The sequence below is a fragment of the Orycteropus afer genome, unplaced genomic scaffold (assembly GCF_000298275.1).
Source record: "Orycteropus afer afer isolate SDZICR_OR568_19922 unplaced genomic scaffold, OryAfe1.0 scaffold00123, whole genome shotgun sequence".
Classification (NCBI taxonomy): domain Eukaryota; kingdom Metazoa; phylum Chordata; class Mammalia; order Tubulidentata; family Orycteropodidae; genus Orycteropus; species Orycteropus afer.
The window spans coordinates 2,171,007-2,185,464 of record NW_006921710.1 but is presented as its reverse complement, the minus strand read 5'-3'; the positions used below and the strand labels follow the sequence as shown (position 1 = coordinate 2,185,464).

Sequence of the window (14,458 nt, the reverse complement as noted above, 5' to 3'; positions counted from 1 at the left end):
TTAGTGGGGTCTGCTGCTGGACTCCAAGTGGGACAGCTTGCCAGACGTCAGCACCCCAGGATGGTCTCGGGGCTCAGAAAACGTCCTCTTGCAGCTCCGGCCATTGGGCCCTCCTCGGTGCCATTTGCAGATGTCACCGTTCAGAATGTCCTGGATGTGCTGCACGATCAGGTTGATTGCAACTGCAACAAAGACAAACGGGAGGCGGGGTTAGCTGCGCCCTGTCCCATGAACACCCCTTGAGTCAGCTCCCTGGGTTTCACCCTCTCAGCGGGGGCCCACCTAACCCACAGCACTGCCTGCTCCATTTAAAAATCCCGACAGCTGCTCCCTGAAGCAGTTCTTTACACCCAGGCATCCGTCTGGTGCTCAGCAGACAGAAAAACATGCATCAGGCCAAAAGTGTGTCAAACTTCACGGCTGAGTCTCCTGCCACTGGTTTATATTATATAACAGTAATCCCCGTCCAACGGTTCTAAATGTACTTTTACAGTAAATCTACTTGCTCCTGCACTTGTGCCACAAACACGGAGTGATGGGCCTCATGCATTTGGGAGTTGCTAGTAACTGCCATGTGTAACTGTCCCTGCTTCGTGTACTCTGCGAGGGAGAAGGTACAGTCCCAGTCCTTTAGGCCTGGTTCTTACCCATATTGTCAACTCCTCGAGGGATGATCACGTCAGCATACTTCTTTGTCTGCAAGGCAAAAAGAAAATCCTGATAAAGACTTGCCAGCCATGGTGAGTGAGTTAACTCCAGGCTAGCAGTGGTGGGGAGGAAGCCCTAGGGTGCTAATAACGCAGGCAGACGGGGACAGGGAGTCAAGTAGTTAATCAATCAACCAAGGATTCAGACAGTGATCAAGGCAGCAAGCAGAATACAATGTTGAGGCAGCCAAAGAACTGCCTACCCTTGTCCTTTTCCATGGACACCACTGTAAGGGGCTGTTCTCTGGGCAAACTAGATTGCTAGGCCAAGTAATAGTTGACAGCTTTCCACAGTAACAATGCTCTTCCTCTGAAATTCTGAACCTTCCCGCAAAGGCCCTGGAGGTGGCTCAGGAAGCGGGCAGGACACAGCCAGGCTCCATCCTCTGTTAATGCGACTGCATCACATGTAAAGGCAGCCTGTGCTACCTGTTCTCATCCATCCGTTCATCCATCCATCCATCCATCCTGATGATGATGAAGGCCTGCTCTATGCCAGCTACTCTGCTAGGTAACAGCAGGGAGGAGATCTACCATGAAAAACAGGACCAATGAGAAGGGACCCAACCAGATGTGCTGGGCCCCAGGGAGGGGACACACAAGAATCAGAAGTGGGGTGGCAGAGGGCATTACAGCTGGGGACACAGTCTGGGCTGAGAGATAGACCTGCAACCATTCAGTGTTGCTGGTGTGTGGATTTGGGGTCAAGGAGATATGTCACAAGACATGAGCTGCAGAGACAGGCAGGGACCAAGTCTCAGAGACAGTTGTGACTGTAGGCAGTAGAAGCCCATGAAAAATACAAGCACCACAGGGCCAGGGTCAGTTTCCATTTTGACCTAGTGGCTGGTGGAGTACAGATAACGGGTGGGAAGGGAAACAGCAGAGGCAGGACCCCAGCTGCCGAAGTTCAGGAAAACTGATTAAGGGCTCAATTGCTGGCAGAGATGGAAGAAGGCCTATACCAAAAACCAAACCCACTGCCATCAAGTTGATTCCAATTCATAGTGACCCCCTTGGGTTTCTGAGGTGGTGAATCTTTACAGAAGTAGATTGTGCAGTCTTGCTTCCATGGAGTGGCTGGTGGGTTTGAACCACCAACCTTCTGGGTAGCAGTCAGATGCCTTAGACATTGTGCTACCAGAGCTCCTTGTTGTTGTTGTTGTTATTTGCTGTCGAGTCGGCCCTGACTCATAGTGACCCCTCCTTGGGTTTCCGAGGCAGTATCACTACGGAAGCAGGATTGCCCAACCTTCCTTCCGAGGAGTAGCTGGTGGGTTTGAACCGCCAGCCTTCTGGTTAGCAGTCAAGTGCCTTAGGCACTATGCTACCAGAGCTCCTTCCAGAGCTCCTTAAGAAGGGTTATAGTCAGGAAATATTTAAGAGACTAGGTTAGTTAAGTCTCAGTGAGTGGCTATGTGTGAAGGGTGAGGGCAAGGGAGACTTGGGGGCACTGGGCAGATGATGGTATTTTCTGCCACTTGGGTCACCTGCTCAGATTTGGTATCCAAAGTTTTACTCTAAGCTACCTACTTGTCAAATGTCTTTCTGTGAATAAAAGAGGTTGTTGTTTGTTATGTGCCGTCGAGTCGGACCCAACTCACAGAGACCCCTCCTTGGGTTTCTGAGGCAGTTATCACTACGGAAGTAGATTGCCCAACCTTCCGAGGAGTGGCTGGTGGGTTTGAACTGCCAGCCTTCTGGTTAGCAGTCAAGTGCCTTAGGCACTATGCTATCAGAGCTCCTAAGAGAGAGGTAGTTACTGTCAATTTACTGGTGTCAAGTTATTTTCCAGAAACTTAAGGGAATATGAACGCAAAGTCCCAAGGGTCACTATGAATCAGAATTGACTCAGTGGCACCCAACAACATGTACCAGACAGTTTTTGGCAGCAAGCAGACAAAAGTCCCTGTCATCATGGAGTTTACCATCTGGGGGGCAGGAGGAGCTAGAAGGGACACACTTTGGATAAACAGAAAAACACAGTGTATGCGAGATGATAAGAAATGCTCTGGAAACGAGAGCAGGCAGACAGGCCAGGGCCAGGAGTGGGGGGAGAAGGGAGGGATCTCAGTGGTAAACTGAGATGTTAAAGGAGACATCTGGGCAAAGGCCTGGAAAGCTAATGTGGATATGGGGGTGGGGGATGGAGAAGAGAAGGGGCTTTTTAGCCAGAAGGAACAGCAAGTGTGGAGAACTGTTTAGAGCTAAGAATTCATCCCTGGGCACTTAGGTGTAATAATAATAAACTAAATTCTTCCCCACTCATCAACCAGGTAACTTTCGTCCAAACTTCAGATCTCTCACAGAACTGGGTGACGTGCATCCTTTTGAAAAGGGGCAAGATGAGTTCCCAAGTAAGTGAAAGGTGGGTACCGGCAGGCAAAACTCCTCGAAGGCTGGCTTGACGAAGGTGGTATACTGTGTTAGAATCTGCTCCAGGTCCCGCCCGCGGTGCACATCCCGGAGAACTGAAGAGATAAGCAAGGTGACATTCAGGCCTTGGGACTGGTGGCCAACCTCAGCTGGGGGTCGAAGAGGCCTGTGTCCCCCTTACCCCTTCGCGACAGCCTGACGTCAGAGTCGGTGTCCACAAAGAGGCGCAGGTGGAACATGTCCCTGATCTCCTGGCTATAGAACACCAAGATGCCCTCAAAGAGAACCACGTCCGCAGGGTAGACCACCGTTGTCTCCAGTAACCTGTGGGGCAGGGACAAGGAAACAGGCCCTGCTGGAGACAATGGGTCTCAAGCCTTCTGCACAGCTTCAGGACTGGGGCACTAACTCCTTGGCAAGGGCAGATCAGGGTGAGTCCTCAGAAACCAGGGCAGGGCCTCCTGTGGGGCAGCCTCCTGGATGCACCCTAACTGACTGCTGTGCACGGCCCCTCCTCAGCCTCCCAGGAACTGCCACTTACCTAGAGTGGGTCACAAAATCATAGGCGGGGACCTCAACAGTTTTGCCCTCCACGATGTTTTTCAGTGTCCTGTGCATCAAGTCATTATCAAAAGCATCTGCAGAGATAAGACAAAAGCAACATAGCCCAGCTGTCCTTGTACAAGAGAGGGGGCTGCACTTTCTTCCGCTGTGGGGTCAGCCATAGCTAGTGGAGGTGACACAGAGAGCCAAGCACCCCACAGGACAGTAACACTAGGAGCTGCCCCTACAGTTTTATGTTCGGTCTTGCCAACGATGAGATGGCCCTGTTCTTGCTGCCCTCAGGCAGTGGCCACAGCCCAAGCTGCAGGGGCCCCTCTGGGCAGCAGCTTCCTGCTTTGTACACGAGGATCAGCCAGTGCTGGGACAGACGGAGGTTAGGCCTCAGCTGCCCTCTTCTTCTGGGAAATAGGACTGGTGTGTCCCGAGCCTTCTTCCCAGGTGCCCTCCTGGAAAGGGCCAAAGGAGCCATCCACTGAGTAAATCTTCTAGCAGTGGCGGGGGCAGCCGCGTTCCTCCCTGTCAACTACCCACTTTCTCCATTCACTCGGCCCTTGACCAGACCAGGCCATGGGCCTTCATTCAGTGCACCAGCTCTGGTTTACCCACTGTTATCCACAGCTGGCCTGAGTACTCTGCCCCAGGACAGGTGGTAGACGAAAGGCCACCAAGGACAGTGCTGTGTCCAAAGGGCCCCTAAAAGGAGCAAGGTGGGGAGAGGGAAGTGGATTTCTACAAGACCAGAGTGAAAGGTGCCCTGTTGGCAAAGTGGTTAAGGTTGGCAGTTTGACCCCACCAGCCGCTCTATGGGAGAAAGATGTGGCAGTCGGCTCTGTAAAGATTACAGTCTTGGAAACACGATGGGACAGTTCTATTCTGTCTACTCGGGGCTGCTATGAGTCGGAATCAACGTTTTGGAGTCACTGAAGCACGGAGATCCAGAAGAGCCCTCTGCCATGCAGGCTTCCTGACTGGTTCCCAGCCAGGGGCCACCAAGAGCCCTGGGAGCTCAGCCAAGCCCTCCTGACGGAACTGCAGCCTGCTCCGGGTGGGCTGTCTGGGAAATTTCATGGACCCTCTCTGGTCTCAGCTTCCTCCTCCAACCCTGGACCAGAGCAACAGCAGGCTGGGAGTGCACTCAGGAGCGCCTGCCCTCACCCCCACTCCTCCCCACTGTCAGGGTCTCCCCATCTACCTGGGTGGTCGAAATTGTACTGTCCCTTCAAGGCCTTTGCCTTCTGTTCTGCCGTCAGGACCTTATAGAACCTGTCTTGGCTTAAGATGACCAACTTCCGCTGCCGGTGGTCTACTTCGTTCTGCCCCAGCAACTCCATGATCTTCTCACACACAGTTGACTGAAGAATAAAGAAATAGGATTCCAGCCTGGAAACTCTCAGGGATTTTCCTGAGTGTTTCTGCAAAGACCAGGCTTCCGGAGACACTGACCTGTTAACAGCCCCAGGAGCCTGTTGGCCACCGCCACAGGCGGGATTGGCTGGGGGGCCGCGGGGCAAGTGGCAGCACTAATCAAGAAGTCTGGGTGGGGGCCTTGCGGGGAGCCCCGAAGGCAAGTTCCCCACTTTCTGCCTGCGCCTCTGGCCGGCCCTGGTGCGCTGCAGCCCGCAGCCCCTTCGCTGCTCGGCTCTGCCCATGCCTGGGAGAAGGCACCTCGCCATCCAGGCCTGGGGTCTCTTCTCCGGACCAAGGCCGGATTACAAGGGGGTCGGCAGTCAAGCCTCTTACCTTCCCGCTCGCAGTGCCGCCGCTCACCCCAATCAGGAAAGGCCGCTGGTGAGGGCAGTCCGCCTCCGGCGCGGCGTCGGTGCAGTCGCCGCCTCCAGCCGAAGCCATCTCCGAATCTCCTTCCTCGCATCGGGTTTCCAGCTCACGACCCCTTCCCCAAACCTGCCTGTCCGCCTCCAGCGCAAAGGTTGGAGACGACCCCCTGCAACAACCACTTCCGGGGGTCTTCCGGCGCGGCGGACGCGTGAGGGGCAGGGCGGGAATTGTAGTCCAGGGTGCTGCGCAGGCGCGAGACCTGGCCCGGTCTGTGGTCCCCAGAATCCGTTCAGCTTGAAGCGTCCGCGGTCCTCCGGGCAAGTGTTTGTTGGACAGGACAGGTATCATTCAGTGTCGCTACCGACTGCAGGGATTCCCAGAGCCTCAGCGGCCTGCGACAGAAGCGCATGGCTAGGGAAGGCTTCTCTCCATCTGCACCTCCAATGTCCGGGGGCGTGGGGAATGATTCCGGAGGGCAAGAGGCAGCGCCTAGCTCGAGTTATAAATTGGAACTGGCCTTGACGCCTCCTGTGCCATCACCGTCACTGCGGGGGATACACCTCTGATCCTTCTCTGAATCGATTCCATTCCCTCCGTTTCTTCACCCGGGTTTTGGCTTCGTTCCTAGTCAGGGCCTCTGGTCCAGCTCATCCGCGTTGGTCCTCAGTTTCCTAACAGCCCTGATTGTGTTTTGGACTCAGGTCATGAAAGGAGTGTCGGCCGAGGCAGCTCCCACTGACACGATAATGCAAAAGCAAAAGGAAAGTTTATTGGCTAGCTCGAGCTAGGGTCTCCGCTTACACCGATGCAGCGGTTTTGGCAAAAGACCCTATGCTCTATTACAATTACAATTTTATAGGAAAAAAATACAGGGGAGTAACACAAAAGCAAAGAGGTACCTCTCTCCTTTGATTGGTTGTTGCTAGGCGGTAGAAAAGGAGGGGAGGGGGTTTTAGGGCTCTGTGAGGTAAAGCCCTGAGGCATGGGGGACGTGCTGGAGTTCCCGGTACTAATGGCTCCTAGTTAAAGAATAATTACCTTGAGGGCAGGGGGTCTTAGGACTCTATAAGATAAAGCCCTGAGGCGTGGGGAACGGGCTGGAGTCCCCGGCACTAATGGCTCCTGGTTAAAGAATAATTACCTGGAGGGCATTAGTACAAAACGAGTGGTCTCACAGTGTCTCACACGCCCTACCACCAGCGCGGCTCCCCACTGCCTCCTGAAGCCAGTGCTTGGCCCCCTCACCATTCTCAGAATAACGTGGTGGGCAGAAAACACTGGAGAACTTTTTAGACGCACTAGGTACACCAGGAAGGCAGAGCCCAGCCATTGATTCAGCCTGTGCCCCCTGTGCCTGGTACAAAGACTGATGGATTCAAATTACAAATTCTCCCAAGGCATCAAGACTCTTTGCATCTCTAGACCTAATATATGCTGAGTGTTCCGTAAATATTTGATGATGGTGAAATAGGATGCAGAAGAGAGGAGAGTAACAAGCAGCCCTCAGAAGCCACTGTTGATGTAACTTCAGAGATAGTAACTCATGTCAGGAAGGGTTTACAGATGGCTTTGGTGGCCAGTGACAGGAGTTAGAAGGGAACTTGGGCCCCCTGAGCCCTGTGGCTGTGAGCAGGGAAGAAGGCTCCATGAAAAGGCAGCTGAGTTGGCTCTTCCAAAACAGAGCCTAAGAAACCATCCCCTCCACTGAAAGGAATTTGCACATGAGCTCAAAACCCATTTTCCCTGAGTGATCGGCCTGTCAGGGTGGCCTGCAGGGCAGCTCTGCGATGAGGTGTGGGTTCAAATCCTGCTTCTACTAAGTGCCCTTGAGCTTGTGAAATAGCACTCTGTGTCTCTGTTTCCTCACTTTCTACAGGAGAAACAACACTGTCTCAGTTATCTAGTGCAGCTATAACAGAAAGACCACACGGGTGGCTTTAGCAAACAACTTTATTCTCTCACAGCTTAGGAGGCTGTCTGAATTCAGACACCAGCTCTAAGGGAAGATGCTCTTTCTGTCTGCTCTGGGGGCAGGTCCTTGTCTTTCTTCAGCTTCTGTTCCCGGACTCCTTGGTGGTTTTCTTGTGGCATGGCATCTATTCCTGCACCTCTGCTTGCTTGCTTGGGTACTTGCTCAAGCGACTCTTTTTATGTTTTATAAGAGATTGGCTTAAAACACCCCCTACTTTAATGCTACCTCTTCAATAGAGCAAAGAAAACCCATTCCCAAACGTGAATATAACCCAGGTATCAAGGTTAGGATTTACAACACGTATTTTGGGGGAGCACAATTCAGTCCATAACAAACACTGAGAGGCTTTCCTGACGTAAGGCTTGCAAGGGCTTGGCACACGGCCTGGCCCTGAATAGGTGGCTGGCCAATGGCACTGTCCTTGTTGCTGGGGTTCTTGCTCTCTGGAGTGAGACAGGTGTGTGCCTGAGAAGCCTTTGGGCCCCTAAGTCAGTTTGTAGTTCGTAGTGAGGAGGAATTAGACACCCACCAGGTTGCTTGCTCATTCTTCCCCTAACATTCAGCCACTCACAAAATGGGGGAGGGACAGGCAGGGAAATGGACCTTGTGAAGTCTGACCAGCAGATGTCCAGCGACACTTGGCTTGACCTGTGACGGCCGATCTGACAGTTTGTGGCTCAGAGGACAGTCTCCTGCCCTGGTTTCTTACTTTCCTTGTGCTTGCCAGCCCCACCTTTTCATCTTTAGGCTGTTGTGTCACAGATGGTTTCCCAGGGGACCAGTCACAAGAACTAAGGATCAGCTAGGGTCCCTGCTGTCAGTGCTAGCCAGGCTGTAGTCTGGTACTGATCCTAAGGGTAAATGATGCCTTGGGGTTGGAGGCAGTCCCTGGAGACAGCCTGAGGACTCAAGAGCTCAGCACCCAGGAAACAAGTGTTGAGCCCTCACGAACCATCTACCACCACCAAGCAGAGGGCCAGTCCCAAATCTCTAGCTGGCCCCAGCCCAGCCCCATTCTGTGGGTTGAGGAAGAAGATGAGCAGTGAACCTGGCTGGGCATGAAGGGAGGAAAGAAATTCCTAGCTTGTTCAATTATTTGTTCAACACTTATGAGCAGGTACAGTGGCCTGGCGCTGAGTAAGAGACACACTAGGGGACACAGACATGGAGACAAAGAGAAGGACCAATGAATCTCCCAGGTGTTCCTCAGACCACCTCTCTCTCTCCAGGCTCCACCAAGCCTAAGGACACCATCTTCCTCACCCCCTCCTACCCCAACTTTTGCTGGGTGGACTCTTTCTCAAGCATCCTTTCCCCAATGGAAGCTCTGGGCCTTCCCCAGTAGGACCAGACCAACCTCTTATCCTTCACTGTGGCCCCAGCAATGCTCCCAGAAAGCGCCTAACATACTGTGTGGTTGTTAGTTGCTGTCCAGTCCATCCTGGTTCACAGTGACCCATGCATGTGGAGTAGAACCAGGTTAACCGGGTGCTCCACAGAGTTTTTAAGGCTGTGACTTTGCAGAAGCAGATCACCAAGCCTGTCTTCTGAGGAGCCTCTGAGTAGGTTTGAACTGTCAACGTTTCAGCTAATAGATAAGCTCTTAACCATTTGCGCCACCTAAGGACTGTGTTGTTAGGTGCCATCAAGTCAGTTCCAACTCATGGCTACCCCATATATAACAATGAAATGCTGCCTGGTCCTGAACCATCCTCACAATCACTGTTACATGTGAACCCCTTGTTGTAGCCACTGTGTCAGGCCATCTCATGGAGGGTCTTCTCTTTTGCTGAACCTCTAATTGACTACACGTGACGGTCTTCTCTAGGGTGGTTCTCTCCTGATAACATGTCTAAGGTAAGTAAGATGAAGTCTCACCATCCTCACTGCTAAGGAACATTCGGGGTGTACTTCTTCCAAGACAGATTTGTTTGTTCTTCTGGCAGTCCATGCCATATGCAATATTCTTCACCAACACCACAATTCAAATGCATCAATTCTTCTGCGGTCTTTCTTATTCATTGTCCAGCTCTCACATGCATATGAGGCTATTGAAAATACCATGGCTTCAGTCAGACTCACCTTACTCTTCAAACTGATATTTTTGCTTTTTAACACTTTAAAAAGGTCTTTTGCAACAGATTTGCCCAATGCAATATGTCATTTGATTTCTTAGCTGCTGCTTCCATGGGCATTGATTGTGAATCCAAATAAAATGAAATCCTTGACAACTTCAATCTTTTCTTCATTTATCATGTTGCTTATTGGTCCAGTCATGAGGATTTTTGTTTTCTTCCTGTTGTGGTGTAATCCATACTGAAAACTGTAGGTTTTGATCTTCATCAGTGAGTGTTTCAAGTCTTCTTCACTTTCAGCAAGGTTGTGTCATCTGCATATCTCAGGTTGTTAATGAGTCTTCTTGCAATCCTGATGCTGATTCTTCAGCATGCATTGCCTTTTTCCTAATCACAAAACTAATTCATGCTCATTGAGTAAAACACATACACAAATAAAACTAAAATCACCCATAATCTCTCACCCAGGGAAATCCGAGGTTTTGTATTCTGGTGTTTGCCATTTGGTCTGATGTGGATGTGGGTGAATAGTGTGAGCAAGAGGTTAAACAAGGTTTGGTTACACATCTAGAATATTGCTAAAGCTTCATAGCCACTCTATATTATGCATAACATTATCATTCCCATTTTACTGATGCAGAAGTTGAGGAGCAGAGAGAGTAAATGGCTTACCCAAGGCTCATGGCTGCCAATGGACTGCTAGTCAAGATGGCGGTGCTCTAGGTACAGTTAGTAAACACACATAGATTCCTACACATACTCACTCCACACACACAGACATGCATAATCTTCCTATTCAAAGATAAGAAAAGGAAATATAATATCTAGGTCCTTGAAATGAAGATAGATCTTATAGCCAGTGGTGTTGAATCCAAGTTTCCCATTAAGGGGCCAGGACTAGATATGTGCCTTAGGGGATGGGAATCGACAGTGAAGGCCTCAAAGACAGCAACAGGGTTCTGGAACTAGCCCTCTGCATATAGCTGAAGCCAGAAGGAAATTGCCCTTCTAGGGGGGACCAGGTTTGCTGGTCCAATAGAGCCTGGTGGGACTGCTGAGACTATGGCCCCTAGCTGCCCTTTGGGTCTAGAATTGAACCCACACCTGTGGCTTCCAGCCAACAAAAGATAGGCATGTGAGTTGAACATTTACCTGAGGTAGATATACTCCTTGGAGAGATCAATCATGGGAGAATAGAAGGGCTGTTTATGCACAGGGAGACAGTTCAGGGGGCAGGGGTGCATGGAGGGATGGACACTGGGAAGAGGTAACTATCAGGAGGAAGTGGGAGGGGAGCTGTTGCATTGTGGTAAATTATGGTCAATGTCATGAGACAAAGTATATGTGAACTGCTGTATAGAAAGTGAATTTGCTCTGTAAATTTTTACCCAAATAACAATAAAAAAAAAAAGAAAGAAAGAAAGAAAGAAAGAAACTGCCCTTTTGTGAAGCTGAAGCGAACAACTACATGAGTCAGGCTGTGGGTAGAAAGAGAGCCAGCCCTAAGAAACTGGACCCCGGGGCCTACACTACCTGTGGGCCACTCACCTGGCACAGAAACCCCGAGCTGAGAAATCAACACAGGCATCTATAGAGAGAAAAGAAAAGCTGTTTCATATCCCAGGGCACATGCTTGGCACACGCTGGACTCCCTTAGAAGACAGCTCCTGCTGAAACTGACTCTCAAAGAGGCTCTGAGGAAATCTGCCACCTTGTGTGTGCAGGTGCAGCAACGGCAAAGTCACATCTGAGAAGCTAGAGGTAATGCAACAATTAGAAAAGAAGTTAAAAGATTTAAAAATTAGTCTATACAAGTATTTGAAGATATGACAAGTAAATGCAACATGTAATAGGAAACTAAACTTGGTACTTGAGGGAAAAAATTCTAGAAAAGGCATTATTGAGTCATTTGACAAAACTGTAACAACCAAAAGCCAAATCTGTTGCCAGCAAGTCGATTTGGACTCATAGCAACCTTATAGGACAGAGCAGCACCACCCTATAGGGTTCCTAAGGCTGTAGTCTACGGAATCAGACCACATCTTTCCTGGACAGCAGCTGGTAGGTTTGAAATGTCAGCCTTTTGGTTAACAGCCGAACGCTTAACCACTTCTCCATCAGGGCTCCTCAAAACTGTGTTGTTGTTATGTGCCACCTGTAATAGAGACGGTAAATTAGATTCTAACTAATTGGATCAATGTGAAATTAACTGAAGGTGTTGTGGTAGTTCAGTTGTGTGTCAACTTGGCTGGGCCTGGTTGAGTGGCTGGGCAGCTGGTGGTAGTTATTCCCCATGATGAGACTGGCAGTCAACTCCATGGTGGAATCTACCACAGGCACACATGCCCTCACCCTTTTCTCCGTGCCTCCAGCTTCTGCCAGGTCAGCCTAAGGTGGTTCCAGCTTCTCCAGGTGACTGGGGCCCCTGAGTCTTGTAACACTATCTTCTTTCTTTGTTTCTGCAGCCTAGGGCTGATAGAAATAGCATACTGAGCATTTTTGACCCTTGGAGTGGATCATTTTAAAACACTTCCTATTTTGTATAAGATCATTTTCAGTAATGATCACAAATTGAAATGAGTAACAACGATAAGACAAAGATGTAAACAGTAAAATTTTTCTTATTGCATTTCAGATAGGTAATCACACCGTGGGGTCACATGGGGTAAACATGAGTTGGAATTGACTACACAGCAACTGGTTTGAGTTTTTTTTTGGTTTGAATCATGCCATTAAAATAATAAAATAAATATTACTGTTCAGAAAAGGGAAAAGGTAATGGATTAATCCTTTTCAATCATAATATATTTATTCAAAAAGGGAAAATATTATACATACATATTGGTCTTTAATTATTTCCTAATTAAATATGAAAAATAATTGAAATCATACTTAATCATTTAAGTTACCCCTTAAATTCAGTAAAAAAGCTCATGTATGAACTGAAATTTACACCTTCCAAACATAAACATTACACTTCCTAGTTCACACTCTTCATTGATTTACATTTTCAACATAAATAAAAACTCCCAACTGGTTACATAAAATGACAGACTTAAAGTAACTTGCTCAGGGAAGGAAATTTTCTTTGTTGGTGGCTAGGGATGGGAGAAGAAGGATGGGAGGGAAAACAGATGGATAATTAAGAGACAGGTTTGATATGGGTGAAGGGAAAAGCAATATAACAAAAGTGTGTGACCAGCACAATATCATTAAGGAAAAGGAAGACCTGGAAAGGTGCACACACAGACAGATACAAAATAAAATAAAATAACTCGAGATCTGTTTCTTCAACTCTCCAAGTGTGTTATCACTGTTTATTTAGCATCTACCCTTTTGATGCAGGAATACATAGTACCTGGGGGTTAGAGACATAAACTGTGCCTGAACTGCGTTTGAAAGACTGAACCATTACGTACTTATTCTCACAGAAATGCGTGTGGCTGAGGCTGAGTCCCAGTCCCAGCCTGTTGAGGGTTTGTTATTTAACTGGGACTTCTCCAAATGAAATTCTACTTAGAATATAATGTCTCCTAAAAGATAATATGAATTTACATATTATTAAAAGTCAACAGTAAGAGGGACACGATAGAAGGTCTCAGATAGAATGGAAGAAAAATGTAGGATGAAACTCAAATTCCTCAAAAAGGCCAGATCTACTGGACCAATGGAGACTGGAGGAATCCCTGAGACTATCGCCCTAAACTGTCCTTTGACCGTGGAATTCTGCAGGTCACCTTTCAACCAAATAGCAGATTGGCTTATAAAATAAACAGTATCACCTGTGAGTAATGTGCTTCCTTCAACAATGCACTCTATGAGATCAAACGGTCAACATTTACCCAAAAGCAAAGGTAAGAAGGCAAGGAGGGGAAGGGAGGCTAGATCAAAGGAAACAGAGCAAACAGAACAGAAATAATGAGAATGCTGATACATTATAAAAATGGTAACTAATGGCATGGAACAATTTGTATAAAAATTGTTAAAGGGGAACCTGGTTTGCTATGTCAATTTTCACCTAAAACACAAGGTGTTTTAAGGAGGTGAGGGGAGTCAGTAGTAACCACAGCAATTGTTTAGAACTAAGACCAACAAAAGTTTTTTCTTTTTTCTTTTTTTTCCCCCAGGGAAGAGTGTTTTATCACTGACATTGTTTAGTATTATTGGCCTGTATCCATTGAGTCGATTCCGACTCACAGTAACCCTACAGGACAGAGTAGAACTACTCCACAGAGTTTCCAAGGGTATAGTCTTTACAGAAGCAGACTGCTTATCCTTCTCCCACAGAGCAGCTGGTAGGTTCCAACCTCTGACATTTTAGCCAGCAGGTGAACACTTAATCGCTATACTACCAGGGCTCCTTTATACCAAACCCATTGTCATGGGGTCGATTCTGACTCATAATGACCCTGTAGGACAGAGTGAAACTGTCCTATAGGGTTTCCAAGGCTGGAAACTTTGCAGAAGCAGACGTGAGTTTGAACCACCCACCTTTCTGGTACCAGCTGAGCTCTTAATTATAGTGCTAGCAGGGCTCCTAGAATTTACTCACATGGTGATTTAAAAAAGGTGTGCTGGTGGCACAGTGCCTAAGCCATTTGACTGCTAACCAGAAGGTTGGCAGTTTGAACCCACCAGCTGCTCTACTGAAGGAAGATATGCAATCTACTTCTGTAAAGATTTACTGCCTCAGAAACCCAGTGGGGGTTGCTATGAGTCGGAATCAACTTGATGGCAGTGGGTTTGGTTTGTTTGATGACTAGTCAGTTTTACTGTTTTTAAATTCACTTCCCTCAATAACACCCCATGCTCTTGCTAAGCTCTGAGTTATTTCACTCTTCTGTGGTTAAGTTTAGCCTCTTCTCACATCTCTAACACCAGCTTCCTGCACTAAAATGCTCTGTTTTAAATACTCCAAGTGATTTCTGTTTTCCAGATTGGATCCATGCCTAATCTCACAGAGTCTCTCTCATGGTGGATTATTTCCC

The 14,458-nt window shown here is 48.5% G+C and overlaps 1 protein-coding gene across 1 annotated transcript; it reads right to left on the bottom strand.

The window, feature by feature from the left end:
- UCK1 (uridine-cytidine kinase 1) lies at positions 1 to 5,495 on the bottom strand. The gene is made up of 7 exons (XM_007944212.2): positions 5,415 to 5,495; positions 4,840 to 4,999; positions 3,625 to 3,721; positions 3,265 to 3,407; positions 3,084 to 3,178; positions 648 to 696; positions 1 to 182 (listed from the first exon to the last, which is right to left on the bottom strand). The coding sequence occupies exons 1-7, from the start codon at positions 5,493 to 5,495 to the stop codon at positions 1 to 3; spliced, it is 807 nt and encodes a 268-aa protein (XP_007942403.1).
- Between the last annotated feature and the right edge of the window lie 8,963 nt (positions 5,496 to 14,458).

Bases quoted from the DNA above. Each gene is read 5' to 3' on its own strand.
- UCK1 (XM_007944212.2), bottom strand. From the start codon at position 5,495: ATGGCTTCGGCTGGAGGCGGCGACTGCACCGACGCCGCGCCGGAGGCG. The intron at 3,722-4,839 runs GTAGATGGGGAG...TTATCTCTGCAG, and splicing joins GTACAATTTCGACCACCCAG to ATGCTTTTGATAATGACTTG. The intron at 697-3,083 runs GTACCCACCTTT...TTTGCCTTGCAG, and splicing joins TCGAGGAGTTTTGCCTGCCG to ACAAAGAAGTATGCTGACGT.